At 37.1% G+C, this 27,351-nt stretch overlaps 1 protein-coding gene across 5 annotated transcripts in view; it reads right to left on the bottom strand.

Moving 5' to 3' along the window:
- Window positions 1-27,351, bottom strand: part of KIAA0232 (KIAA0232 ortholog) — a 52,150-nt gene that overhangs the window by 11,355 nt on the left and 13,444 nt on the right. For 4 of the 5 annotated variants that reach the window (XM_075022661.1, XM_075022656.1, XM_075022669.1 and 1 more), the window contains 4 exons: window positions 24,335-24,472; window positions 9,628-9,694; window positions 8,150-8,231; window positions 3,556-6,853 (listed from right to left, as the gene is read on the bottom strand). In XM_075022661.1, the coding sequence (XP_074878762.1) occupies window positions 3,556-6,853; window positions 8,150-8,231; window positions 9,628-9,694; window positions 24,335-24,472 (3,585 nt within the window). Of the gene's footprint in view, window positions 1-3,555; window positions 6,854-8,149; window positions 8,232-9,627; window positions 9,695-11,837; window positions 11,909-24,334; window positions 24,473-27,351 lie in introns of those variants that run through there. The other variant, XM_075022691.1, reaches the window with a different exon arrangement.

Genomic DNA, 27,351 nt, shown 5'->3' on the forward strand with positions numbered 1-27,351 from the left:
TGATTCTCCTGATTTTAAGGCACAAAGCAGACCTCTCTGAATTTTGTCTCCCTCTTATCACTACCTAGGTTTATGGAATGTTATCTCCTACACTATTGATCTCTGTAAGGCATCCTTCTTCCCTTCCTCTCTTGCCAGCCCTTCCTAAAGGAGTTATACACTTACATTGCATTACTCCAGTCAAGCAAAGTACCTCACCAAAACTAACAGACCGATTAAGTCATGAGATCCATCAATGCTTACGGCTTTTGCCAGTAAAATTTCCTCATCCCCAAATGCATAGTCCTAGGCATGTTCAGACCTTAAAAGTTTGGTACCGATCCCAACAAACCCCACAAGTCCCTTTATCTATCTCAAGGACTTGATAGTATAAGCATTATTAGGGCACACCTACTAGATCAGAGCCCATATAACCTTTGTTGATAAGAGATTCAGCGCTGTTATATACAGAGACCATTAACTGGACCGGATTGTGTACTTACCCATGACTCCACACCTAAGTGGTAAGAGCATTTACTTGGAAGAAAAGGGACTGTACTTCAGGGGGTATTTTTTGTGAGTTTTGTTGTTGTTGTTTAGAGGTTGTTGGTGGGGGGGTTGGGGTCTTGTTTGTTTGGGTTTTTGGGGTATTTTTTAATCTTAAGGCTAGGTATATAATTATCAATCACTTTTGAAGAACTTCAGCAGGAGCTATCAAGCAAATTCCTGCTGCAAAATATGCTATAATTCTAAAAGAAGTGCTCTAATATACAAGGTAAGAGGGACGAAACTGAACCAGATTCTCCTACAGTCTGATGAATAGGTATTCAAAGACGTGTTTGCACAGCACATATATAATACAAGTTTATGTGATGCAAAACAGAATGTGTTACTATTACACTGTGGCCTACATTAGTATTTTCACATCCATTATTTATGCAAAAATATTGGAGGTACCTCAGAACACAACTCAAACTTTATGTTAGACAACAGCGAGTTAAAGAATAACTTTAATTTTTGTCATAATTCAATAAAAGGAAGCACAGAAGTTTCATTTAAAAAAATTCTTTACAAATATTGATCTATACTAATCAGTCAATTCCACAGCCCCTTCTCAAGTTAAAACTCTTTCTCCCATGCATGTACATGTGGGGTGTCCAGGAGGAATGCTTCTCCTAAACTGTTCTACTTCTAAGTGTTTTATATTGATTTTGTTTAATGTTCATGAAAATAAATAATATCACTCTTAAAAAGAAAAAAGCTCACACACATAAGACATTGGCACCCCTTCCTACACACAATATAGTCATCATCTTTACTGATTAAAGTTTACTTCATAACCAACATATTAAAATTGCTTTAATGCTTAAAAATCCCCTCTTCCTTTACAGATAGACTTAACTACAATAATAAATTTAGATAAATGGTCTCAAGCCAAAAAGCCAATTATCTTCAGATGCACATTAATGGCTCTCAGAAAAGCCCACAGTGTGCATACATCCTCTTGAGACACACTAGATACAGGAGAGCTAGTTAACCCAGTCCTTCTGAGTTTAGGTTGTAATCAGGCTCCTCAAGCCCCCCAGGAAGAGCTTAATTGCAAACCAGATTGGAGTCTAGACTGCTGAGATGGTTGTTGGCCCTTTGTACTTCTCAGTGGCTTATAATTTTGAAGCTATGAAAATGCCTACAAAATCACGTGACCTGAGCAAGAGAAGCAGTTAGGTTTCCTCCTGCACTAAAAAGAAAATAAAATACCAGAGCTTTTTGAGCACCATTCAGTACCAACGTTTTTTTCAAGCCTCATAGCTACCATAAACTATGGAATCACTGTAAACTTATACCAGACACTTTCTACTTTCTCGAGTGGATAAGTGGTTGAAGCAAAGATGAGAATAAACATCCTCATGGAGCACTATGCATCCAGAAAGGAGATCTGGAAGGGGCTGAAAGGAACTTTAGACTCTTGGTGTCACAAACAACTGTATTATACCATTTGTTCATTCATTATGTCCTACTGCATGATGAAGTTAGATTCTGCTTACTCCTGGTAAAAGGTAATTCTAGAATCTGTTCTGACTTACAGTCTAAGTTTATTAATATTTTTGGTGACTCTTTGCAAGGCCTGGCACAAACACAGAAGCTTTCCAGACTCCAGAAAAGACTTTTGGAGCCACTTCATCTCCGTTAACTTAACAGAGCAGCAGGAACCAAGATGCCTAGAAAGGGTGTGGAAAAGTCACAAATTTGATTCTCTTGTGCAAGCAGCAGAGATCAATTTATTAACACTGGGAAAAGAAGCTGCAAGAGCAATGAATTTAAAGGAGGATGAGAGGAGAAACAAATAGGGAAGAAGGAAAATAAGGAACTCTGATTTTGTTCAACAAAAAGGTTAGCTTTAGTTTTAGCAAGAGAAAAGTTAGCTTTCCCTGCATGAATTAGTGTTTCAAACTAATAATTGAGGAGTATACAATAGCACAACACAAGCTGGGTGCACCTCTTCAGTTGAAAATGAAAAAAAAATCCCTCCTAATGTAGATACTACAACTGCTGAGTATGTGGAAGAGGAGGCTGAAGAAGAAAAGAAAATCTAAGATGCAACTTATAACTATCCAGACAGTATCTCTGGGCTGGCCGCACAACTAAATTATTTTGTTGGTCAAATATTTCTTCTCAAGAGCAGAGGGAATTCATCGCAAGTAAAACTTGGATATTTTTGGCTGGAAAGGATTTTTGCTCTTGACCATTACTTAACCTATGGCTACAAGTACCTGAAAGAAAACTCTGAGCTTAACTCGTAGTTATAGTTAGGCCTCCTGACAGTACTGTGGTAGACATGGATATTTTGCATCCATGTTTTATTTCTTTTTGTGTCTATACTGACAAGAGAACATTTTAATTTTCAGACAATTAAGCCTTTCTACAAACCTTTCTTTGCTGAAGTTTACATTCAATAATTCAACTCCAAATTATTCTACTTGGAAGTAACTGTATTAAAAAAACTGACTTCAGATCTTCCTCTTCAAGATTTTAAAATAGGTTTGAATCAAAATCAGTAATATCTCATTATTCAAACTTTATGCACATTTTAACATATTATATGTAAATCAAATAAGCTAAAAACCTAAGGTAAACAGATTGTAAAGTTACACGAGTGTATACATGCATATATTTCTACAGGTATGCAAGATGACACTATAATGCCTGAAGATGGTTAATTTTTCAGAGAATCACAGAATGACTGAGGTTCGAAGGGAACTCTGGAGGTCATTGTGTCCAACTACCCCCGCTCAAGCTGGGCCACCCACAGCAGGTTGCCCAGGACTGCATCCAGATGTCTTTTGAGTATCTCCAAGGATGGAGACTCTACAACCTTCCTGGGCAACCTGTGCCAGCACTAGGTCACCCTTACAGCAAAAAGTTTTTTCTTATATTCAGATGGAACCTCCAGTGTTTCAACAAAACAACTTTCTAGAGAGCTATACAATTACAAGCATTAAAATTGAACTGTCACATGACAAATTGCTGGTTATCAGCTGCCAGCTGCAAATTCTGTAATTTTATATATCCACATACCTCTTCAAGCTCTCCTGAAGAAACAGGATTATCCTCGTACGTGGGGAAATGGCACCCTGCTTTACAACTGCAAAACCTGCTAGTCTCCTCACGTGGCTCCACTATTCTGCAGTTTACTTTGGAGCTCTCCATTGCCCTCCCATCTAGAGATTCTTTCATACTGCATTCTAAACAGGGATCTTGGTTTCCTACTGGCAACATCCCAGACGACTCTTCTTGGGAATCCAATGATGTTTGTGCACTCTTCTCCATTCCAGACTTTTTTAATCTGGGAAGGAATTTTCCAGATTCAAGCTCTGATTTTCCATAATAATGCCCTTCTTTTTCTGCATCTTCTTCCAGAGGTTTGAGATCTGCTTGTGGATCCTCAAATACATCTACTTGAGAAGGGACAGCAATACTTCCCTCATCTTTTTCTGACTCAAATTCTGACTCACTTCCACCACCTGGAGAAAGTTCAGATGCAGAAATTGGGCGAAAGTGAGTCCTTGGAGAAATCCGTATAGCCCTGTACTGCGTTCGATCAACACCACATATCCTGGGGTGTAAAACCTCACTGTCTGAATCAGAGCACAGAATTGACTTAGGTTTAAAACTAGGGCTGAAAGATGCAATTCCTTCTGGCTCAAACGAACACTCTACATGAAGAACTTGTGAAAATGGATTGTTCAGGTCAAAGGAAGAGAATGAGTATTCAAGCCCTGGTTCTTCAACTTGAAAGTTACCACAAGCTCCCAGTAAGTCTTCATGGAAGATAAAAGAAAAACCCTTATTTAATCCGTTATCGCCACTCTTTGATTGCTCATTCTGTTCAAATGATACAAATGGCCTCCATAATTGCCTATGACCAGGGGCAAAGCTATTACCTGGAGTCATAAAAACATCTGTACCAGCTATTGTCACTACATCAGAAGCTGCACATTGTAATAAGCTCCCTTTTGAGTGACTAGGTGGCACCACTGCCCATTCTCCATCACTGTTAAATGTTTTGAGCTCCCCATACACACCACCAAGTATAAATGAGTTTTCTTTATCCTGGTTAACATCCCAAGGTTTTGATGGTGTAGTATAGTCACCACCATCTACTTTTGATAAATCATTTGAGACAAAGGCTCTCTTCTCTAAATTCTCCTTTTGACCTTCCCAAAGATGATACTCTGATCTCTGCACTGCTTTATTGGGCTCCTGGAGGGTTTCAACTTTTGCTTCTGTATCCAAACAGCAGCAATAGTTATTTACATCAGTTGAAAACAATTCATCTTCTATTCCTTCTATTTCTACCATCGCTGCAGAATTTCTGTCTGTCATATTTGTCCAAATATCTTTAATAACCCCTGAGCTGTAGCCATCTCCATGTGGACTGTTTTCACTACACCCTTGTGTAGTTTCATAGTCTTTACTTTCTGCTTTTTGTTCTAGCTGAATACCACAGACAGATTCTAGCTTAGATTTTTTTTTGAAAATCAAAGTGGGCATTTCTCCTAAAGTTCTAGCTTGTTGCTGGCAGGTTTCTTCTGGCAAAAAATCTAGAATTTCTTCATCTACATAACTCGAAGACACTCTAGGAACTACATAATTAATATCTTCTGCATTAAATTGCGTGGATTCTTCATATGGAATATTTAAAGTCTCATTGTCTGAACGTGTTTCTTCCGAGTGTGACCATGGACTACAAGTTCTTGTTGAAAGATTGGAACAGTGTTCATTTTCATCAAAGGCACTATTTTTGGTCCATATTAGCAATCTAGACTGTGTTTTCCCAAGAATATTAGCAGTGCTACTAGAATCTGCATTTTCATTTCCCAAGTTGAGTGTTTCAAAAGAAAATGGTAAAACAGAGTTACTGCATTGCACTTCAAACACTGAAAAACAAGAGTTTATACCAGACCCTTCATTAATATCTGAAAAGAGCTCTTGATTGCCAGCAAGCATGTGTGAATTAAGCATTGTGCTGTCTAAGATGGGGGAGAATCTGATCGGAGAATCTCCTCCAAAACTTTCCCCATCTGCATCACCAGAACTAGAAGATGAACAGCACTCCCAAAATTGAGCTAAATTACTAAGGTCTTGCAAGAACCACCCTTCAGCACCAACAGAGCTGGTCGAATCTGTCCATATTGCACTTTCCCCTTGCAACTCCATTCCATCTAACACTATGCAACATTCTGCCTCAAAATCAGTTTTTTCTTTACTCTTTTGTCGAATCATATTTAAAATCCGACTCTCCCCTTGCATCGTATCTGAGGCACCAGGATCCAACATGGATTGATCAATATCCACTTCATAGAAGTGTGTTAGTTCTGACAGATGAACATCATCTAAATATTTGTCGTCCTCTGGTTGAGAACATATTGAGGTCCCAGCGAGGTCAATATCCTCATTTAGAACTGCAGGCATTTCTACAAAGTGACCATCGATGAAAGTACCTGCTGCGAGGTATGTTTTATGAATATTATTGTTGCTAATACAAAGACCATGCACTGATTCAGACAACTCTTCTACAGCCTCTGATGTTACGCCACATATATCTTCTCTGTTGCGGTATGTAGTCTCCAGCTTGCTTTTTCTGCTAAGAGGAACAAAGTACTCTGTAATCGGCTCAGTATACCACAAGGGTTCTTCTTTATATTCCTTTTCATTTCTGCTGTCTAAATACAAATCTTTTCCATCACTACCGCCAGCTTCTTTTCTTCCAATTTCTTTTAATGGCCTTTTACCTCTTTTGCACAGCTGTTTGATGGAACCGCTGCTACTGCTGCTACTGCTTCCACTGTGGACTTTTCTATCAGCCTTTTCACCAGATTTCACTGAAAGCCTGCTTTGCCCATTACGCCCTTTTTTATTTCGAACCTCTCTTGTTTTGTGTCTTACTTTAATACATTTCATTGATGCCTTGTATTCACCTTGATTACCACTAGAACTTGACCCAGCCTCACTGGATCCAGATGACCAGGAGCGAGGACGCATCTTTCCCTCAGACTTATGTCGGACTTGCTTTTTGTACAAAACAGGCTTCTCTTCAACACTGTTGTTACTAAATTTGTTTTCTTTCTCATTTTTACTTTTCTTCTGCTGGGTTCTTTCCTGTACAGTGGCAGATGCTTTATTACTTCTGTCTTTAGTTACTTCACTTTCACTATTGCAGTCCTTTGGAGAAGATGTATCCGTGCTAGTTGGTGGAGCAGTGGATGAAGATGAGGAGCTAGAGTAAGAGCATACTTTGGATTTATTCCATACAGTCATAATTTCCTGCAGGCAAACTGGCTTTTCAGAAAGAGGAGGAAATGCTTCATAGTACCTGAAATCAAAACAAAAAGGTGACATTCAGATAGGCATTAAGATTAGAAGGTATTACTGAACCACATCAAAACACTACCAATCTAATTGCCAAAAAATCTAGTTTGTTCTACATATGCACATGCCACTCATTGCACTGTTTATTTGAATGATAACAAAGGGGAGATTAAAACAAGCTTTAGAAGTGCTTATATTAATATATGTTTAAAAGCATACTGCCAAGTAAAAAAATTCCATTTTTAGGGAGCACTAAACTTCACTGTAGACAGAAATTGTGGATGCTTAAAACAGTGAAGGCCTACCTCCAGATTTATTAGATAATGTAGCAATTCACTACAGTCTTCTTAAACATGTTTGATTTAGAGTATAAATGAGGAAGTCATGAATTTCAGTCAGTTCAGTCCTGAATTTCTGTTTTTTAAATTCCCCTCGGTGAACTGAGACACTATCTGTTAAGTTCTACACAGTTTGATCAGCCAGTTATTAAGAAAAAGCTATTGCAAAAAAAAGATTAGTTCTTGAGTATTTTAAGATGCTTAACAGCTTTGTGCAACAGGGACAAGATTAAAAGATGGTTTTCTGCAATGTTTAAAGTAGTATGTGTTTGACAGCAAAGAGATTTATACTGAATCACATATATTTCAATGAAAACCTATTAACCAACATTCAGAAGTCAGTTAAGTTAAATGCACATTAGCACAATCAGTTCCCTGAAGAAGTATCATCCATTTAGCAACACTTTCTGCCACCAATGATTACTATTAAGAGATACAGAAGCAGTCATATCTCCAAGAAAAGTCAATGAGAAAACTCCTGGGTACTTCAGTAACACTGGACTCGGGTACTTGGTAACTAGCAGACCACTTCGGTTATAAAGAGGTTAAAGGTTAGAAAAGAGTTTGTTTCCCATTTCTGCAACAGAAGACAAAGAGTTCTGAACCCAGGAAACTGATTATCTCCCTGCAAGTCTAACGTGTCAATTAATGCTGTTTTAAAGATGTTTAATTTGCCTAGTTGACTTGGCCTTAAAGAAACTAAAATGCAGTATGGCTTGAGTTGTACACACAGTCAAAAGCAAGCAGTCAGGACTTTGCCAGAAATTAAACTAGCCCATGGTACCAAATGCTCATATTTAAATATATGAAATTAACAAAAGAAGGTGGCAGGAAAAAAAATATATTAATATCCACAAAGTCCAAATTCCCCAATAAGTCAACTTCACTGTGTTAAAACATGGGAGTAAAATGAGAAAAGAAAAAAGCATCTCAGATAAAAATAATAATAAAAAAATGCATACATTTCTACTTGATCCTTTGCTGTGGGAGATAAATCAGTCTCAGGAGACAAAGAGCCTTCTAACTTTTTGTGAATCTTCTCCTCTGTTTTGGAAGAAAATTCCAAATGCTTAACAGAAAAATTCAAAAAGCCAGTGTATATTATAACAGTATTTAACAAAGAACATCAGGATGTATACCTGTAATAGTAGTAAATTTCCATAATACACTGTAAATAACAGAACAATTTATAGTCTGGTTATTATACATAAAGAAGTTACAAGTTACCACCCAAAATTCAAGTTATCCACAGTCGTCTTGTTATGTCCTGCAAATTTCACCAAACATGACTGGCTAGCAGCTGCATGCAACTCCATGGTTAGAAATGCCCCCACTAGGAGACTTCCTATTGAATTTTTAGTTATTTCACATACAAATCCTTAACTTCTTGCATTGCTACATATATATATATATATTAAAAAATCAACTATTTAACTAAATATTTTTATGAATGGTTGCATCTAACTTCTCACCTATTGCACTACAAGGAAGTACCCCTGCAGTAGTTGCTGTGCTTTGGGTGGATGTAAAGGCATATTTCCTGTGTGAGAGGTGACTCTAAAGATTTCTAATTCTTTATATTAAAATCTGTAAAATACCAAAAAAATGCTGCAAGATACACATTAATGTTACTTTTTTTCAAAATAAATGGTCAACATCACCTTGGCTCAGTAATAAAGTGCCACAGCATAGCACTATGAAATTCTAGGAGCTGACTAGTAATTACTGTTTAAAAACAGAAAAAGGGAATGAAACCAGCTAAAATCATGCTTTAAGCAGGTAAATAATTATCCCTTATTTATTGCCATTTATACTACATGATAAGCATATTAATTTTACTGTAAGCGTCAAAGGCTGCTGCTGTGCACCTGAACAAACATTTATGGGCGATGAACTTTCATTGGACACACCACAATTTTATATTATGCTCCCTGCCCTAAGCTTGACAACATAAAGTCCCCATTATCATTTCCCTAAAGCCTGGAAATTTTAAGCACACCTCTCTGTGATGGCTACTTGGATGCTTTTCACAGGAATAGCTACTATATAATGATTTTGAGGCCAATCTACTGTTTGCAAGTATCAATACAAAATAGGAACAGAATCAAGTCTACTTTATTTTTATTTCTTTTGGTGGGGAAGGGGGATGCTGAATACGGAATATTTACTAAAAAAGCAGGCATAGCTGGTTATGAACAGCTATAGCTTTTCATGAGGAAAACTCCCTTTGCGAATGGCTATTTCTTAGGTAAACAAAGCATACTAGTACAGAATCGCTTCAATTATTTGAATGAAATTACTCAAATGTATTTTAAAATTGCATGGCCTGTATTAAAAGCTAGTGAATTAGCAGCCTGCTCCCCCAGCCCCACATCTCAGAATGTTACACAGTTGATAAATACGATATATGGCCTCAGAAGTTTAGGGATTTATTCCTCACCTTGCTTACTCTGAAGGTCTTTCAGTCTGGAGCAAAGCTCCTCCACTAACGTTTCAATCCCAGAGCTCTGCACAACAACAACAAAACCACAGGGTGGGGGAAGAAAAAAAGAAAACTTAACTTAATAAAAAGAATATTAATTTTATAGAAAGACATTAATACAGTAAACATATCTTAACAGACATGTATTTTTATTTTTGCATGGTAACTACACATTAAAAAGGAACAAAAACTATTACTAGATATAAATCCATTCCTAAAAATACATTAATTAGAGGTCAAAATGATTCCACTAAACATGTAGATACATTCACACAAAGGTTTCAAACTACAAGTCACATTGTTGCACTATTGCATATCCAAGGTTTTACAAACTCTGCACTGTCACATTTACTGCACTGTATTACTATATCACTTAGGATTTAGCCCAGAGTCTCAGGATAAAAGTTCAAGAATCAACCGATCACTAAGATGCATTTTAAAAAGCTAAGCCTAACCCTTTTGGCTGCACAACTTATATCTGTGAGAAAGGGACTGTTAAAAGGACGCAAAGTCAGGAGTGAAGGTGAAAAGGAAAACAGTATGAAGACATATATGTGTAGGTGGCAGAGAAGGAGAGGAAACGCTTCCACAATATCTTCATGCAAAACTTATCCCATAGTTTGCCAGTTTACAATGCCTAGTTTTTTTCTTTTTAAACATTGCATTGTTTGCTCAGGAAAGCACAAGGAAAAATAAACACCTTATTCATCTTCCCTATAAGCCTGTATTTTCCTCCTTTATTCCTCCACATAAACCTTCTATACACTCAAGGTTCCTTTTAAATCCCATTTCAGTGTTATTCTCACAGGCTTCTGCTTTTACTATCTGCCTAGACTTGCAAGCAGTTCCAGGTAAAGCAACAGCACCAGAAGAGCAAAATGCTGAAAAATAAACACACACACACAAAATGGTACAATATACTAACTGTCCCACAGGAGAAAACCCCGTGCTATTTGTTGAATTCTAGTCAGAGAAATACTAAATACCAACCTACAGCCTGAAAAATGACCGTTCTTGTTGGAAGGAAAACTAGGCAAGGTGGGTACTGCGTAGATATTTGCGTTCGTAGTATTTCGATGCTCAGGGATCACGCTTGGAGATTACACTTTGCACCTTCCATAACTGCAAACAGAAGGCTGGAATCACAGCTAAACGCAGCAATCCAAAACAAGTGAGGAGGATGCAAGAAGTCCCCTGCGCATCACCATACAGCTGGGAATGGTAACGAGGGAGAACCGCACGGCTTCTTGTATCCTGTGCACAGTTTCCTCAATAACAGCTCCAGCATCTTGTCCCCATTGTACTTGGAGATTCTGAGACTTATACAAACCTCCTGCAAAATTATCTTACCACCTGAATTTGACATGATCTTGTGTGCATATAGTCATGGAATATGCAGTCTCTCCAAAGGTAATGCAGGTCAAATATCAAGTTACGGAAATGCATAAAAAAGAGTTTGATTTGCTGTGTCACCATGGCGGTATAAAGGTTTCATTTTTCCAAGATCTAAGAGTTTCTCCTCTCTCTTGATCACCCACTAGAAATTACTGAGAAATGTGAATATATGTTGCTAAAGCACAAGAAAATATTATGGAAAAGGGAATACTAATTTATACAGTGAAACTAGCTTGTTTAATTCTCTGTCAGAAACACACACTTGAAAAATCACATACTGAAGCAATGACTTATATGCTAACTTCTAAATTTTAATTATTTGCAGTCAAGTGAGAAAGCAATTTTATATTCCTAACTGCATTGCTGCACTGAAGTGCTAAATATAAACCTTTATGCCACACACTTAACTGAGGATGACTTAGCAATATTAAACTTTAGAAGGCATCTTCTGTATCAGTAAATTTACCAACATAAATTAAATTGTTTAGAAATAACCAAGTAGCACAGTAATACAGACAAACCTATGTAGTTGTAATAATCGTCACTTTATGCCTACACCACTCCTAACTCCCCCCCTCCTCACCCCAAAAGGGCAACAGAGGAGGAGCTGGCCTTGGTTTTGCCTAGCCCTCCAAACTGTCTAATCAAAAGGCCACCTGTAGCAAATACTCAAAGTCTAATGAATATAGATTCACTTCCTCAACTTAATTATAGCACCATGTACAACCCCCCCCCCCCCCCAAATTCCCCCAAACCAGCAACAATATGCTCACCATTACACCGAAGAAGTGAAAACTTTTGGAATCAAATGCTTCATTTCCTCCTGTACCATGAAACTAATACTTGAGTCAGCTGACAGACTGCACGCTGTCCTGCATAGCACACTGATGTAGTTAGCGCTAGCTTTAAAAAAAAAAAAAAAAAGCGGGGGGAAGCCACTGTGCAGAATGCCAAGTCTCTAGAGACCACTTGCTCAACCTCTTACTGCAGTATATAAAAACAAGCCGCAGGCTTAATGTAACAAATGCCTCAGCAATTATTTTGTGTATGACAGTGTTGTTCTCTAAACATGAGGTTTTGTTACTATATTTTTTCCTTGTTTAAGTTAATGCATTGTAGTTGCAGAAAACCCATTGCCACAAAGTAAGGCATTCCAGGCACTGGCTTGGTTCAATAGGACACAATCAGTTAACAAAATTAGGTGATCTGCCTGAACTGCTTTGCTTATGTTCAAATTTAAAGGCAGTCCCCAAATAGTACAAATACCGGAGTACCTTAAAAACATTTTTCAACATGGAAGTGCCTAATTATGATTGTTTTTGTAATTCCAACACAAAAGGCTTAAATCTCATGATTATCTATAAGATTATTTAAACCACTGACCCAAATTTCTACCAATCCTTTTCTCTCATTCAAACTACAAAGGGCAGCACATCATTTTTTTAATTCATATTTTTCATTTTGTGTAACAAAACTTCCTCACAATGAAAATGCATTTTATTGTGTTCTCCTGTTTCCAACATATTTCTGTTTCCTTCCCCTGCTTTAACTTACATCCAGTTCCATCAAAAGTTGGTCTTTTGGGCTTTTCATCAGCTCGCTGAAGCAAGGGAAGGATTACATAAAGGATAGGTGTTATGTTACTGGCATAGGAGTGACCAGATAAATTAAGCTTCTGAACTCACCCAGCATGAACAAGAACAGTCAATCTTACTGCTGGAGTTACAGGACTCTAATAGCCAGTGTCTTCCTTACTCACCAACATGACTCCATTCAGAGCCAAATTAATGTAGTTCTGCATAATGAGGAATGAGAGCAATTAAAAAAAAAAATAAAGCTCTCACATTTTTACATAAATGTAAAAGTATGTTGGGTAAAAATGTTTGTTGGGTTTTGGGTTTGTTTGTTAACACACATGCGCATATATATATATGTAATATCAAATCTTAAATCAAAGATCTTTTTAACATGCTCTACTTTGGAAATAGAGCAGTCAGAGATGACAAGTGGTAACTCATTAGCTTAAAGCAACCCAATCACTTTTATACATATGTTCACACCCCTGTATAGCTGCAGAAAATGTTCCCAAAAGATATTAAATCTATAAATTTAGTTACTTCTGAAATATTTTTATAAATTTAAAAGAATCGGTTTAATTGTGAACCATGAAAACAAAACAATATTATGTACACAAATTCAAATCCACTAAAAACTCTTGCCTATGTTAACAGTGGGCACCGACTTCTATGTTCTGAGAGTTTTTAGTAAGAAGCTGTGAAACATTACCTCCTCTCAGATTCCTGACGAATCACTTTAATTCTTGTTGACATTCATCTCTGCTAGTAGATTACTTGTGAATGTTGCAAACAAGCACTGCACAGTCACCATCCAGGAGACTGAGCAAGTTTTTCCTGAATTTGATCACAAATGTTCATGCACCACTATTATTTCACATAGTTATTCTATGGAACTGAGGATAGCACTGGTCAGCAATTTTTTTTCATTTTCACTGAGCTTTCACCCCTTGTTGTCACCCAGTAATGATGTCTGGCTATGGCTCTCATACTTCCATACAAAAAATGCCATGCAAATGTATACTTTGTTCTGCAGATCTCTACATATGCAATAGCCAAAAATTCTGGACAAAAAAAGGAAAACAAGTTCTCATAGCCAATACTCAGCATGAGCTTTCCACATCTGATATACCACAAATATATACACAGAAACTGAAAAATTCCATCAGATGATACAACTCAAAGGGAAGGGTTGTTTTGGGGGGGGGGGGGGGGGGGGGGTTAGTTTGGGTTTTGGGGGGGGATGGTTTTTTTGCTTCTAACCTAACATAAGTTAATAGCTTCCTCCAGAAGCTTTGAACTGTGTAGTGTAAATATTTACTAAATATGGCTTGTTACTTCAGGCCTGTACGGTATGAATAAAGTTCCTTGTTCCTCTTTAAGCTTTTTGAAATGACAGAAGCATTACACTTCATTTTACTTTAACAATTAAAATAATCACTCATTTGCTTTTAGTTTTTTAAGAGCTTTCTAGCTTACACTTTTAAAATAAATCCTCATTTCACTTTCCCAGACATACAGAATTGTTTAGGTTGGAAAGGACCTCTGCAGATCATCTAGTCCAAACCCCTGCTGAAGCAGGATCAGCTAGAGCAGAATACAGATGCTCCTTTCACAGAATACAAGTTCAAACAATCTAGAAATTAAAGTAAATGAAAATATTCATAGTTTTGAATCATTCTTTTAACAGGTCACAGGACTCTCCAGACAGAGATGGTACTCTTAGTGTACCAGGACTGTTTTCTTGGCATGTAGCCTGTCACCAAGAGCAGGATTAGGTAGCTGTTCTATATGAATCAGCTGTTAAGCCACGTGAACTGAATAAGGCACAAAATGTGATTCATTGCAACCACACATCTATTTCTATATTTTGTAGGATGATGAGAGCTAGATAAAAGTCTAGGTTTTTATTTTCTAACATTGTGATACAGTATAAGTCATCTGATTACAAGTACTCTCAAAAGAGGTGCTCAAGAGATGGAAAAACTAAAAAAGCACTAAAAACAAAATAAATTTTAAAAAATCCCTAACCCCAAGATCACCACTACATAAATAAATGAATAAATAAATCAATCCACCAAAACAGCAGCCTCCCTGGGGTATTAAATCCAGGTAGAGTTAAAAGGAATAAAACAAGGTTCCAGTTTGCATTATGGGATTTTCCTCCAGCATAGTAAGGTGGATGACACTAAGAAACATTTGAGAGTATGTATTTGTAAAACACTTTTTTGATCCTACAGTAGTGAGAACACGATTAAATCTTTATCTTTTCATTTGACTACATAATGATTTACAACAAAGACACTGGACCAGTCAGAAAAACAAATTCTATTTATTAACTTCTCATTTGGGGCTCATGAATACTTGATCTAAGTAATCTTCAATAGATGCATGACCTTAGAATATTGATTTCCAAGCAGATAAACTGACTTAACATCACAAACCCCCAAGCAATCTCAAGCAATACAAGAGCAATAGCTATCCAACAAGGAGATAAAAATACGTTATTACAACTCTCTTAGTCCTGTCTTCTGTATTAAAACAGCATTAGGAAAGGTAAATCACATAACTGAGATCAGGCTCAGATTTCAGAGCTGTAATTCACCACTTCACATCACACATTCTAAGACAGAGAGATAATAGTACATGTTATTTACCAATTCTAGATAAAAGAGGTCAACTACCAGCTCAAATTACCTTAAAATGAACACACTATCCCTAAATGTATGTTACTAGAGCAGCTAATCTGACTTCCATTATTTAAAACTTAATTCTTGTAGCTCCCTCCCATAGCAGGCTACATTGAGATAAAAATTATCCCAAGAAAGGATAATTCCTCTCTAGAAACTCTTCTTCTTGATTATTATTCATTGCTTATAAACAAACATGCTGACTTCAAAGCCAAAAAAGACTTACTATCCTTGTAAGCAGTGCTGCTGTGAGACTTCATTTAATCACAGTACTTCAGCTTGCGGATGCTGAAATATTCTTATCTATATTATCAATGAAACGGGAGAAACTTTTGAAGTTTGTTCCCAACAATTATGCAAAAGTTATTTTCTGCATCAAGTGAAATGCTGAAAGGACACTTGAAATTTCCTCAGTAGGTACTCTGCCATATTCATTGAAGTTTGCTTGTACCTATGGTAAGAATTCATAATGGACCCCAATTCAAATCTTTGGTGAAAATGATTGTTCTATATTAAGGAAAATTATCATCTAATAACATTGTTCTGCAATGAAACACAAGGCATTATCCAGGAGAGCTCTGTAACCAACTTCTCTGGCATCTTCATGGCCATGCTTGTGTATATGAATAACTGTCCTGCCTTCTCCCTCCAAGACGTGCATATGCAAACTTTCTTTCTGTCCCAGACTTATCAGAGAAGCTGCTGGCGAGAAAATTGCCTTGCCCCATTTTGCTCCTGTTATCATTGGGAGTACACACTAGGTGAAATACCTTTCAGTCATACCAAACACCCACTTTCAGTCTGCAAGACAAAATGATCTAAACTATGGGAGATACTTAAATACAAGAAATACAAGAGAAGCTTCAATTTACTTCTGCTGGCTTGATGTAAACTGAGAAACAAATGCCCCCAAAAATCCTACAAAGCAACTTCTGTGTAGGCTAAGCTCCCACAAAGAACTTTCCCAGTTCGATATATGCTTTTTCTATATCGAGAAAACTCAATATAAAAATTGGAATAATTAAAACTTCTGTCAACTTCCATTAAAGTTATTATTATACTCAGGGTAGCAGCTTCAGCTTCACGCGTGACAAATCAGATATGCAGTACTATAAATATCTATTTAAATGCCAAAGTCATAAGGAAAAAGGAACTGGTTTATTGTAATTATTTTATTCTGTGATGGTTACCTTGGCAAGACAATTCACTTCAATTTTCTATATGGCATCTGAAGTTATAAAACACAGGCTAATATAGTCTGCCAAATTCAATACCACATAGCTTGCTTAGTAAATGAATGGAGAAAGAAGTAAAACTTTTGAAGCCACTGGATTTGATAATACAGAGCCAATACAAATTCTCTTAAACCAATACAAATTAAATTATCATAGAAAAACAATGACTGGCTGGAAACAATAAAACCCTATGGTGCCTTCTTACAGAAGCAGCTAAGTGACATCAGTCCTAGCTTGGTTATTTTTCAAAACATAAATCTCGTTTAAAATTCTTCTTAGCTCCTGAAAAATTTTAAAATCCTTTCCTAAATAATGCTGTGTGTTCTAGAAACAGCTAGTATATTCCCTTTCAGAACTCCAACTGGATACAACCCAGAAGAAAGATAATATTCACTGGTTTTGTGAAGTGTTTTGGCATTCTTGGAAAAAAATTCTGAACAATCATCCTCAGACATACAGAAATGCTTACTACTGAACTAGTCAGGATACACGCTTCAAGAAGCATTATGGTTGTTTTGGAACCTGATCTTCTTTTTTTTGCTTTAATAAATTCAAACTTTTCAACAGCAACTTCAGCATTTCATCCTTCTGATTCATTAAGATGGCTTTTACACAACTTGCTTCATTCTTGTGCTGTCCTTTACATTAACAGTGTTCATCCTAGCACTTCGTTACTCTCCTTCAGGGCTTTTTGACTAATGTTTTTCACTTATTTTAAAAAATAATTTAAAAGAATATCAGGCACTTTCCTTACACATCTCTTGTTCATGTCAATTCTAGTTATATGAAGATGTGTAAGTTAAAACACTCAACAAACCATCTAATGTTTACTACCTGATTCCCTGGTACCCCAGCATAGTGGTCAGAGTGTACTACCTAATTAATATTGGCTTACATCAGAGAAGCAGAGAACAACAGAAATAAATCAGTGATTAAAATGAATTTTAAATAATCTAGTTAATCTGGCACCCTACATAAGAAGAAACATAGTCCCTGTGCTACAGGCTCCACAAGTCCTTTTACCTCAGTCCTTGCACATCACTATTGCGAAGTGCAAGACAGATCATGCAATAGTGCCTTGGTCTAACTGGCACACAGATACCATAATCTTTGGAGACTACAATAGTTGGCCAGAGTAACCCATCAATAAAAACATGCTCAGACATGGAATCATAACCAATTGATTACTTTGGCCTGATTAGGAACTTATTTCTTCAAATAAGGTTTATGTGTAGAACTGTAGTAACTGCATGGAAAGTTTGACAGTTCTGCACTGAGAGTAAGAAAGATGACAAATGCTAAAAAAATTTCAACAGAATCTTATTTTAGACACCTCTCAAAATTGTGCTGAAAGCAAGGTACATTTGAGAATAAGATTATCTTTCCAAATTTTTAACAACACTGTTCACTTGAGCCACACTTGTTCCTCTCTAACTGCTCCCATATAACACAGCTATCAGCAGGGTGGTATTCCCCTCTCATAATTCAAAGCAAGCAAAGCCAATGCTCCAAGTAACAGCATGTCCACACCTGACTACATTTCAAAGAAATTATTGTTACGAAGTTTCACCAACTATGTCTCAGTGTTACCCCCAAGCAGTAACTTCGTAGCACAGTGGGATGGAAGGCACTCTTTTCTTTTGTCAAATATATTAGAGCAGTGCTCTTTCAAAATCCATTATGGAATCTATCAACCAAGACTAATTCTTACTTTAACATGTTGTATACTGTTTCATGTGGCAGTCAGCAGATTTTGAGAGCCTGGTTAGTTCAGAAATGGACCACATTGTCTCAACTGCATTAGGACATGCCTTGCGAGATCAGCCGCATTAGACACCAGCGCAGTGTCTCAGTATGTGCTGTGGAACAGCTTAGGGGAAGTGGCCATCTACAGGCAGAGAAGGAAAGAGTCTGGGAGATCTGGTTTCATCAGTGCAGAAAGCAAGATATATATGAAGTAGTCTCCTTTGCTCATTCTTAAAATGTCCTCATACAGTTCAGCAGAATAAAGACACCGATTGCTTTAACTGAAATTCTAGCACCATCTTGGGGTGGAATTTCACATGTAATACTACAAAGGTTCAGTGAATGAACTATATTATATAGGAACTGTAATAACACAGCTGAAAACCTGCTTACTCTATTGAGCAACACAACTTTTAGCTGAAAACTAGTCAGTTAAAAGGTAATTACGCTTGGATTTATGACCAGCGGACAGGCAACACGACTCATTTCAATATTATTACTAGGAAATATACCTACTGAAAAGTCTTACACATACCAGTCTCAACAAGTAACCTCTAATTCCCATCTTGCTCAGACAGTATCCACCTTGCAAAAATACAACACAGGTGAATTTCTAAACTCTTAATTTTCACTAACCTTTTGAGTCTCAAAGATACTTTGTCTTGTTACTGGCAAGTTTCATTACTCACATCCAAAATAATTTACAGACTTTTAGAATTAGGAGGCTTAAAAAAGAAAGAAAAGAAAAAAAAAAAGCCTCTTGGAAACGAAACATGAACAAATTGACCTTCTCAATTTTAGGTGTACCACATAGGAATTAAAAAAACCACCACCACAACAAACCTAACCAAAGAAGTCATTTAATGCTGACAGAAACAGCTGTTTTTACTTAAAATCTGAGGCAGTAATTTCAGGATAAAATTTCTTATTTTCGTCAAAGGACTTTTACATAAATACTCCCCAGTCCTAAACAGTTGGGTTTTTTTTTAATCCAACATTTCATTAGAAGGGATACCCTTACTTTGCCAGTTAATTGCAAAACAATATTTTAAAATTTCTTCTACAATTCAGCAGGATAAGAATTAAGATAAAATCTCTACTCAAGGTTGGGAAGTATTGGGTTTGCGTGGCAAGGTTTTGGTAGCTGAGCAGGGTGGGGGCTACAGGGGTGGCTGCTGTGAGAAGCTGCTGGAAGCTTCCCCTGTATCTGACAGAGCCAACGCCAACCGGCTCCAAGACGGACCCGCCGCTGGCCAAGGCCGAGCCCATCAGCGACAGTGGTAATGACTCTGGGATAACAGATGTAAGAAGAGAAAAAAAGTTGCTGGGGCACAGAAACTGCAGTCAGAGAGAGGAGTGAGAACATGTGAGAGAAACAGCCCTGCAGACCCCCAGGTCAGTGCAGAAGGAGGGGGAGGAGATGCTCCAGGCGCCGGAGCAGAGATTCCCCTGCAGCCCGTGGGGAAGACCATGGTGAGGCAGGCTGTCCCCCTGCAGCCCAGGGAGAGAGGACCCCACGCCGGAGCAGGGGGATGCCCGAAAGAGGCTGTGACCCTGTGGGAAGCCCACACTGGAGCAGGGTCCTGAGAGGACCTGTGGCCCCGTGGAGAGAGGAGCCCATGCTGGAGCAGGGGAAGAGTGAGGAGTCCTCCCCCTGAGGAGGAAGGAGCGGCAGAGACAACGTGTGATGAACTGACCCCAACCCCCATTCCCCGTCCCCCTGTGCCCCTGAGGAGGAAGGAGCGGCAGAGACAACGTGTGATGAACTGACCCCAACCCCCATTCCCCGTCCCCCTGTGCCGCTGAGGGGAAAAGGTAGAGAAAATTGGGAGGGAAGCTGTGCCTGGGAAGAAGGGAGGTGTGGGGGGAAAGTGTTTTAAGATCTGGTTTTATTTCCCATTACCCTACTCTGATTTGATTGGTAACAAATTAAATTAGTTTTCCCCAAGTCGAGTCTGTTTTGCCCATGACAGTAGTTGGTGAATGATCTCTCCCTGTCCTGATCTCAGCCCATGAGCTTTTCATTATATTTTCTCTCCCCTGTCCAGCTGAGGACAGGGAAGTGATAGAGCGGCTTTGGTGGGCACCTGGCATCCAGCCAGGGTCAACACACCACAGGTCAATGTTAACAAGCTTTTTAAAATTTGAACAATTCTTCAGCATGTCTTTGAGCTGCTATTTATACTCCATTCAAGTGTTTTGGAAAAAATAAACTTTAGAACTGCGGTAAGAATAGCAACTGATTGCTACATTAAAGTACTTGTCTTAAAAGTTCTTCTCACCATCATTCTGTCTTCATTTTCTGGCAAGTTGCAATATACTTAGATTTTCTCTGCTTCTGACTGCATCAAGAGCATCTGCAGCCAAAGATTCATATGAATATAGACAATTTGAGACACCAAAATGCTTGTCACACAAAAAATACTGTCCTCAGAACATACATACATTAACAATTTGCATTCTTACATATACCAGATAGTATCTGTCAAAATCAGCCCTCCTCTCAGAAAAGCACTTAGTCCACAACATGCTTTGCCACTGCAAGACACAGTGATGCAGAGTGGTCAAAAGACTGCAGCTTCTCTGACTTTTCATACTCCATAACTCAGGAAATGTTTTAGAAATAAACACCAAACTGTAGGCTTTTTGAAGTCAAATGTTTGTTTTCTGCACCACAAAATTATAACTAGAATCTTGGATTTGTCAGACTAGTGTTTTACAGCACTACTCTTTTTAATAAGAGAAAAAACTGAATTCAAACAAAACTAAGCTACCAAATAAAGTACTCCCTAAGAATGAATACTATGTAATTGAAAATCCACAAGAGACAAGATTTCAAAATATTTATTTCAACCATTAAATGAAGGACTGACAAAACAGTGTTTACTGTTATCAAGTCAATTTTCATCTAATCTATTTTATGACTTCCTCTCCCCATCAAGTATCTTTTTGAAATGATCACCCAGTTTTAGTGCCTTTGATTACTGGTAGGGGGGAGGAGGCAGACTGTCTGCAATTTCTCAACACATTACTGGTTTAAGTAATTAAATATAAACACCAAAATTATGGTACCTGGATCTCTGTCGTTTCCTATGAGAGTTAGAAAAGTTGTTATTATTAACCCTCAATACCTTTTCATCCTCTGCATGTTTTCCCCCCTAAAATAGATCAGGCTGCAGAGTCCTGAAGTTTTCATTTAATTGTATCCCTATTTTGCCTTTTTTTTGCCTGTGTGAGTGTACACACATGTGTGTATATATATTCTCTCTACAGACATACACAGGGTTAACATTCTAACCATTTCACTTCAATACAATTTTATTTAAACATACTTAAGTTTAAATACACTAAGACTTCTTTTGATTACTCCCAATAATGGAGCTACCTCAACCCTTCTTGCTTTGCTCCAGTGCTAAGGTTGAAAGAAGAGGTTAGGCTGGAAAAGAAAGTGTTACATATCCATGTGAGGATATTGGTATTTCTGTATCCACCTACTTTGAAAAAAGGATCACAGAAGGATAGCAAAACTATAAGCAAGCTCCAGAACTGCCCATGTGGACTATTGCCAGACCCCTTGCAAGAAAAAAAAACTGCGAGAACAAAGCTACTAATTGACATATTTATGAAGTTCCTAATGAATACATCTACCTATTTGACAAAAAAAAAAAAAAATCTCCACAGGTAAACATTTTCAGATGATTCAGAAAACAATTTAAAAAAATTCAAGTATTAGAAATTCAGGTATTAGAAACAAAGTATTTATTTCTATCTCAATAGTTTTTATAAATGGTCCTCACACACACCACTAATCATCAATTTTGGCTACAGTTTACAAAGTATTTTTATCTTTTTGTGGAGATGAAATCATGAAGATTCCATGGAGCAGCTTGAATGCGTCAGCAGAAATAATATTTTAACATTATGTTTCACAGTCCAAAAACTGATTATTCCCATCAGATTAGCGTACAAACATAAGTACAGAAACCAGCCAACATAGGAAATGTGTTTGAAAAGCAGAAAGAAAAGATACAAGTTACTTTAAAATATCACTAGCATCAAAGCAGGATCACCCTTCCTCCCAACTTCAGCATAAAAAAATAAATAAAACAAGTAATCTATATTTCTCTCTTACGCAATACACATGAAAAACCACCTACAAAACAGCTTTAAGTAACTTTTTTTTTTAAAGGCTTAAAGTTCCACCCTGTGTTTGAAAATATATTTAATAAGATTATGACCTACAATTTCCTTAGACAACAAATGTGCAAACTTAATTGCTTGAGCATGCAACAGAAGTCAAAACAGCCCTGAAATAACAAAAGTCTACAGGTTGTAGATTATAGGTTAATGTTGAACAATTAAAATCTGACTAGGTGCCAGGAGTCAAAGGAGGAAGTTACTTGTTCAATCTTTCAGATCACACATCTTTTTACTCTTTCAAAACTCTAGTTGAAGGGTTTCTCCCCTTCTTCTGTTTTAGATTATATGAACTTTCAGGTGGAGGCAGACCAGGGTTTATTAATAAATTTACCTCCTTCCTTTTTCTTTTCAACAAGATTTCTCTATATAATATAAATTTAGCTCTAAGTGATGCTCCTTGATTTTCAGCTTTGTGAAGATGCATCAAGAGAGTAATTTCTAAAGCTAAAAAGTTCAATCATCAGTATTTCTGTGGTCTATGTATGAGACTACTACTTCTTGTTGTTCATGTGTATACAAAGATAGTCATATCCTCAAGAAAGACATTACTTCTTGCAATTATTTCTTCTTACTTGCTCTATATTTTAAATTAACTTTTATGGTAGTCAGAGTGCTGACCTCAATATTCTGTAACTATAAGAGCAGAGCAAATTACCAACAAAATTATATTTTGCATCACTTCATTAAAATAAGTAATGGGAAAATGGGAGTTCAGAAATCACCCAATTAGTCAATTAGCACTTTAGTAACTGAACAAATGCTCAAGTAGCTTCACAAACAGTAAGCCAGTATATGATGGCAATGCTGCTGAAGGTGGTGGTGGTGGGAATAACCACACAAATCAACCCCACTTCCTTCATTGTTCTTGGCCACATACCTTCCCCACTCTTGCTGGCACAAGTAACTGTGCTACAAATCTGACCAGGAAACCTCTCTGGGTTAATATTTCCTCCACCCAAACCAGGTTAATCTCCAGAAACTGATTCACTTTCCCAATCCAGTTCTCCACACAACCACACAAATGCTTGCGCAAGCACAAACTGTGACCAGGAACAGTAACGCAACCAGGCTGCATAGGCGGGGTAGAGTTTCTTCTTACAGGTCAGAGTATTTGTAGTTCTGTAAACTAAAAGATAGACTTTGTCATTTCTGCTGTCTGAAAAATCTCCCTGGAGAGCTTTCATTGACCTGTGCTACAGATTATTTTTGCTTTTTAAACATTTCTTTCGATGGTTTCTCCCTTTCTCCACTTTTCCATTGAGCTACATGGTATCTGCTGCCTCTGGTATCTTCATTCAACCTGTTGCCTTCACCTCTCCTCACCTTCTCCAGTCAGTGCACTTCAACTCCACTTCCACTCAATGATGTAATCTGGAAAGTGAACATTTGCTACTATACATTGCAGTTTATTTAGCAATTCTGGATTACACATACAGCATGCACAAAACAAAATAGCTTTCTGCCCAAATATTCCATTCCTTGCTGCTCACACACAACACAAAGTAAGTTTAGAATTTTAAGAAATACCTTTATGCAAAGCTTTGTGGTAATTTCAACACAAACTGGTGCATTGCAACTGTCCCTGACAAGAATAGGTGAGGGCTTACAGAAAGGAAAGCATGACACTACAGAATCTTTTGTGAAATCCTGCTGCCATACACAGGTTTCATAATTTCCTAAAGAAAAATGAAGAACTCTCCGAGAACTCTCGTCGAACTTGCATTTTGAGAAGCCACAAATTAAAAGATGAGCATCACAAACTAAATACATCTAACACAAAGAAGGGCATAAAGTCTTAAGAATCTATTAAATAGTCCAAACTTACTTCATCAGAAGCAGAGCGAAGACACTGGACAGCAGCCTGTTTTTTCATTTCCTCTAGTGTTAGATCAGAGCACTTTTTCTTACTCTTTCCCCATTTCTTGTAAGCTCCCTTTTCCCAGCCCAGGAAGATGTCATTCTCCTAAAATCAAAATAAAGAAATTATATTATTTAAAATACATGAATATCTCAGTACTACAGCAGAACAGGACTACAAATAACATACTGTTCAAAATAAAAACAACCTCATCCTATCTACTAAAAACTACTTTTTGCCAAATTAAAGATAAGTTTGATTACAGAAAACTTGCACTTACTATTCAGAAAAACACACATATTTTTCACAGGACATGGAGGCTACTCACACTTCTTGGCAATATTTTCCAATTGCAAAGCATATACATAAAGATCATTTTATGGCCAACTTATGGTTGAATGTATTACTGTAATTTACACAAAATATGTTAGAGAGTTTCACTGATCTCTGAAATAATAAGGATGAAAAGCAAGTAGTTCAGAGTTAGGATCAAACTTAAGAGAAAGCTAAATAAGCCAAAAGAAGAAAATGCAACGTTAGATCCCAAAGCCTTCAACTCAGTCTCACAATGAACATCATTAAGACTAGAGATAGCAGTGCCTATCTTAAAATGAACCTGAACTAATTTCAGAAGAAAATTAGACATGAGGCGGGGGGGTTTCCCATACATGTGAGAACATTTAATTAAGAACAATAAAATCAAAGAATGCTACTGTATTATATGTAATCATCTGAGGATATGTAGTATCTATTTTATATTGGTTTTCAGAATTTACAAGATTTATTATCAGACTTGCATATTCTTCACTGTCCGTTCATATATATACAGAATTTCCCATATTAATCTCATCAAAGAAATATTTTGGCTACCAGGAAAATAATCTTTAACGTCTTTTAATGTACGCTGGTCTAAAACATCTTCTTCAGAGAGATCCACAAACACCTGATGCTTTTCAACACACCTGTTTCAACCTTTTCAACATATCTCTTATTACTGCTAATGAAGTCCTGGCTAAGGCCTACCCTCATTTAAAACAACTCCCAATTCCCCATGGCTTCAAAATGAAGTAAAATCAAGTTGTCAGTGAAACTAGTTGTCTCTGTGCAAAGAATCAGATGGGGAAAAAAGGGGGTGGAGAGAGACCAATCACCTTCAGAAGCAGCCATTGAAATGGCTGCTGTTCGTGATTTTACATGACCAAGTCCTTCAGAAAAGAGTAAAACAATTTGTTGAATTTATTTCTTAAAGTCTTAATTGATCATCAGAAACTGGAGAAATGCCTTTAGTTCTGAAAGAACAAAAAGCTACCAGTCAATCTTTTTCTCCTTACACTTGTGCAAGATGCCAGTGATTCATTTAAAACAAGAAATTTGAACAGGCTACTGTTCTTAGAAGGAGTAACAGAAATATGCAATAGGAAAAAAAATAAGAAAAAACAAAATCTCAGAAAAGAGGTTCAATAGAATCTGCACACATAAATTTATTTTTAAAAAATGGAGTATACAAGTATTTTCCAAAATTGTAGTTTATATATTTTTTTATACACAATGAGGCTGTGGGGCACTCAAAATTCTTCCCAATATTCATGTGAAAGTATTCAAACTGATGAGACCCACCTGCGTCTACCAGCTTCCAAAGCCTGTCCTGCTCATCCACATGGGCACAATTACAAATGAAAAAACACATACCCACTTGCAACACATTACTCAAAATGAAAATCCAGGCACACCAGCAAATGTGCACCGGGTTAACTTAATTTATTCTGCTTTTAGATGGAAAGCTGATTAAGGCAACATCTACACTAGGAAAACATTGCCAAAACACTATATATTTTTTGTTTTATCTACACCAACAAAGCTTTGCTTTTTACTAGTACATTAAAGCTAACCTCCGCAAGAGTAACTTTATTAGCTGTATATGCTAGCAGTCTGTCAGCAGAGCAGTAAGAACCTTCATGCTTACAGAAATTTATAAAGCATTTCATTCAGTTCTCCACATACATAATTTGAAAGGTATCTGACACTCTTCCACAAACTTTGACACTTTTCAATTTTTAAAAATTTAATCCTTGCAACAAACACCCATTTTTAAATGGGGTAAGGGAGGCCAAGTGGAATTCTCCTTCAGGCCCTCACCACAGAGCTGCGTGTATCACAGTCTCATCCCTCCTTCCAGAGTAAGCACGTTGTTCATGCGCTCTGCGAACAACACGGCTCATCTTGTAGGATGTAGCAGTTGAGGACAGTGCTCTAGTCGAATCCTCTCCTCCTTTCTAGCTCTTTATACAATACACAGAAAATTTGTTTCTGAACATATAGTTTTCAGTCACACCTGGCTGCTAGTGCTTCATGCCACCATTTTAGGTTTTATAGGAAAAAGCCTGAACTTGAGTTTTTGAATTTTTCCTGGACAAACTTGCTAGTTTTTTAGCCTCAGATTTTAAAAGATTAGCAAACACTATGGATTATAGCTATGCCACATAAAATTTTGAAGTTTCAAATCTTCATGTAAACTTCAATATTTATCAGGACTATATATGAATTTGATATAGTCTAAATTTATTGAGGACCTTGCACTTTCTGCATACAAATCAAACACCACAGCCATAAAGCACTATAGAACGGTGAAGAAAAAAAATCCTTACATAGAATTCTTCTGTTATAATCTATCAGAATGACTCTAAACCAATTAAAAAAAAAAAAAAAAGAAAAGAAAAAAAAGCATTACAGTGGAATGGCTAAGAAACAAGACAATGTCACATACCCTAGAGTGAGTTTGTAGAACTTGAGGTGTTACACAGAAACCAAGTGGAATTCTGCTTTTATGATGACTAAATTGATTTAAAAAAAAAAAAAGACAATCCTGTAGTTTCAAATGGTTTAAATTAATCTCTTGCTTTTTCCCCCATTTTTTTCCCCCTTTGTTTCCAGTGGTCAGAAGCCCATCAGTAGGTTTACTTCTTAGACTGGAAAATATTAAGCCC

Source organism: Buteo buteo, chromosome 1, assembly GCF_964188355.1.
Source record: "Buteo buteo chromosome 1, bButBut1.hap1.1, whole genome shotgun sequence".
NCBI lineage: Eukaryota > Metazoa > Chordata > Aves > Accipitriformes > Accipitridae > Buteo > Buteo buteo.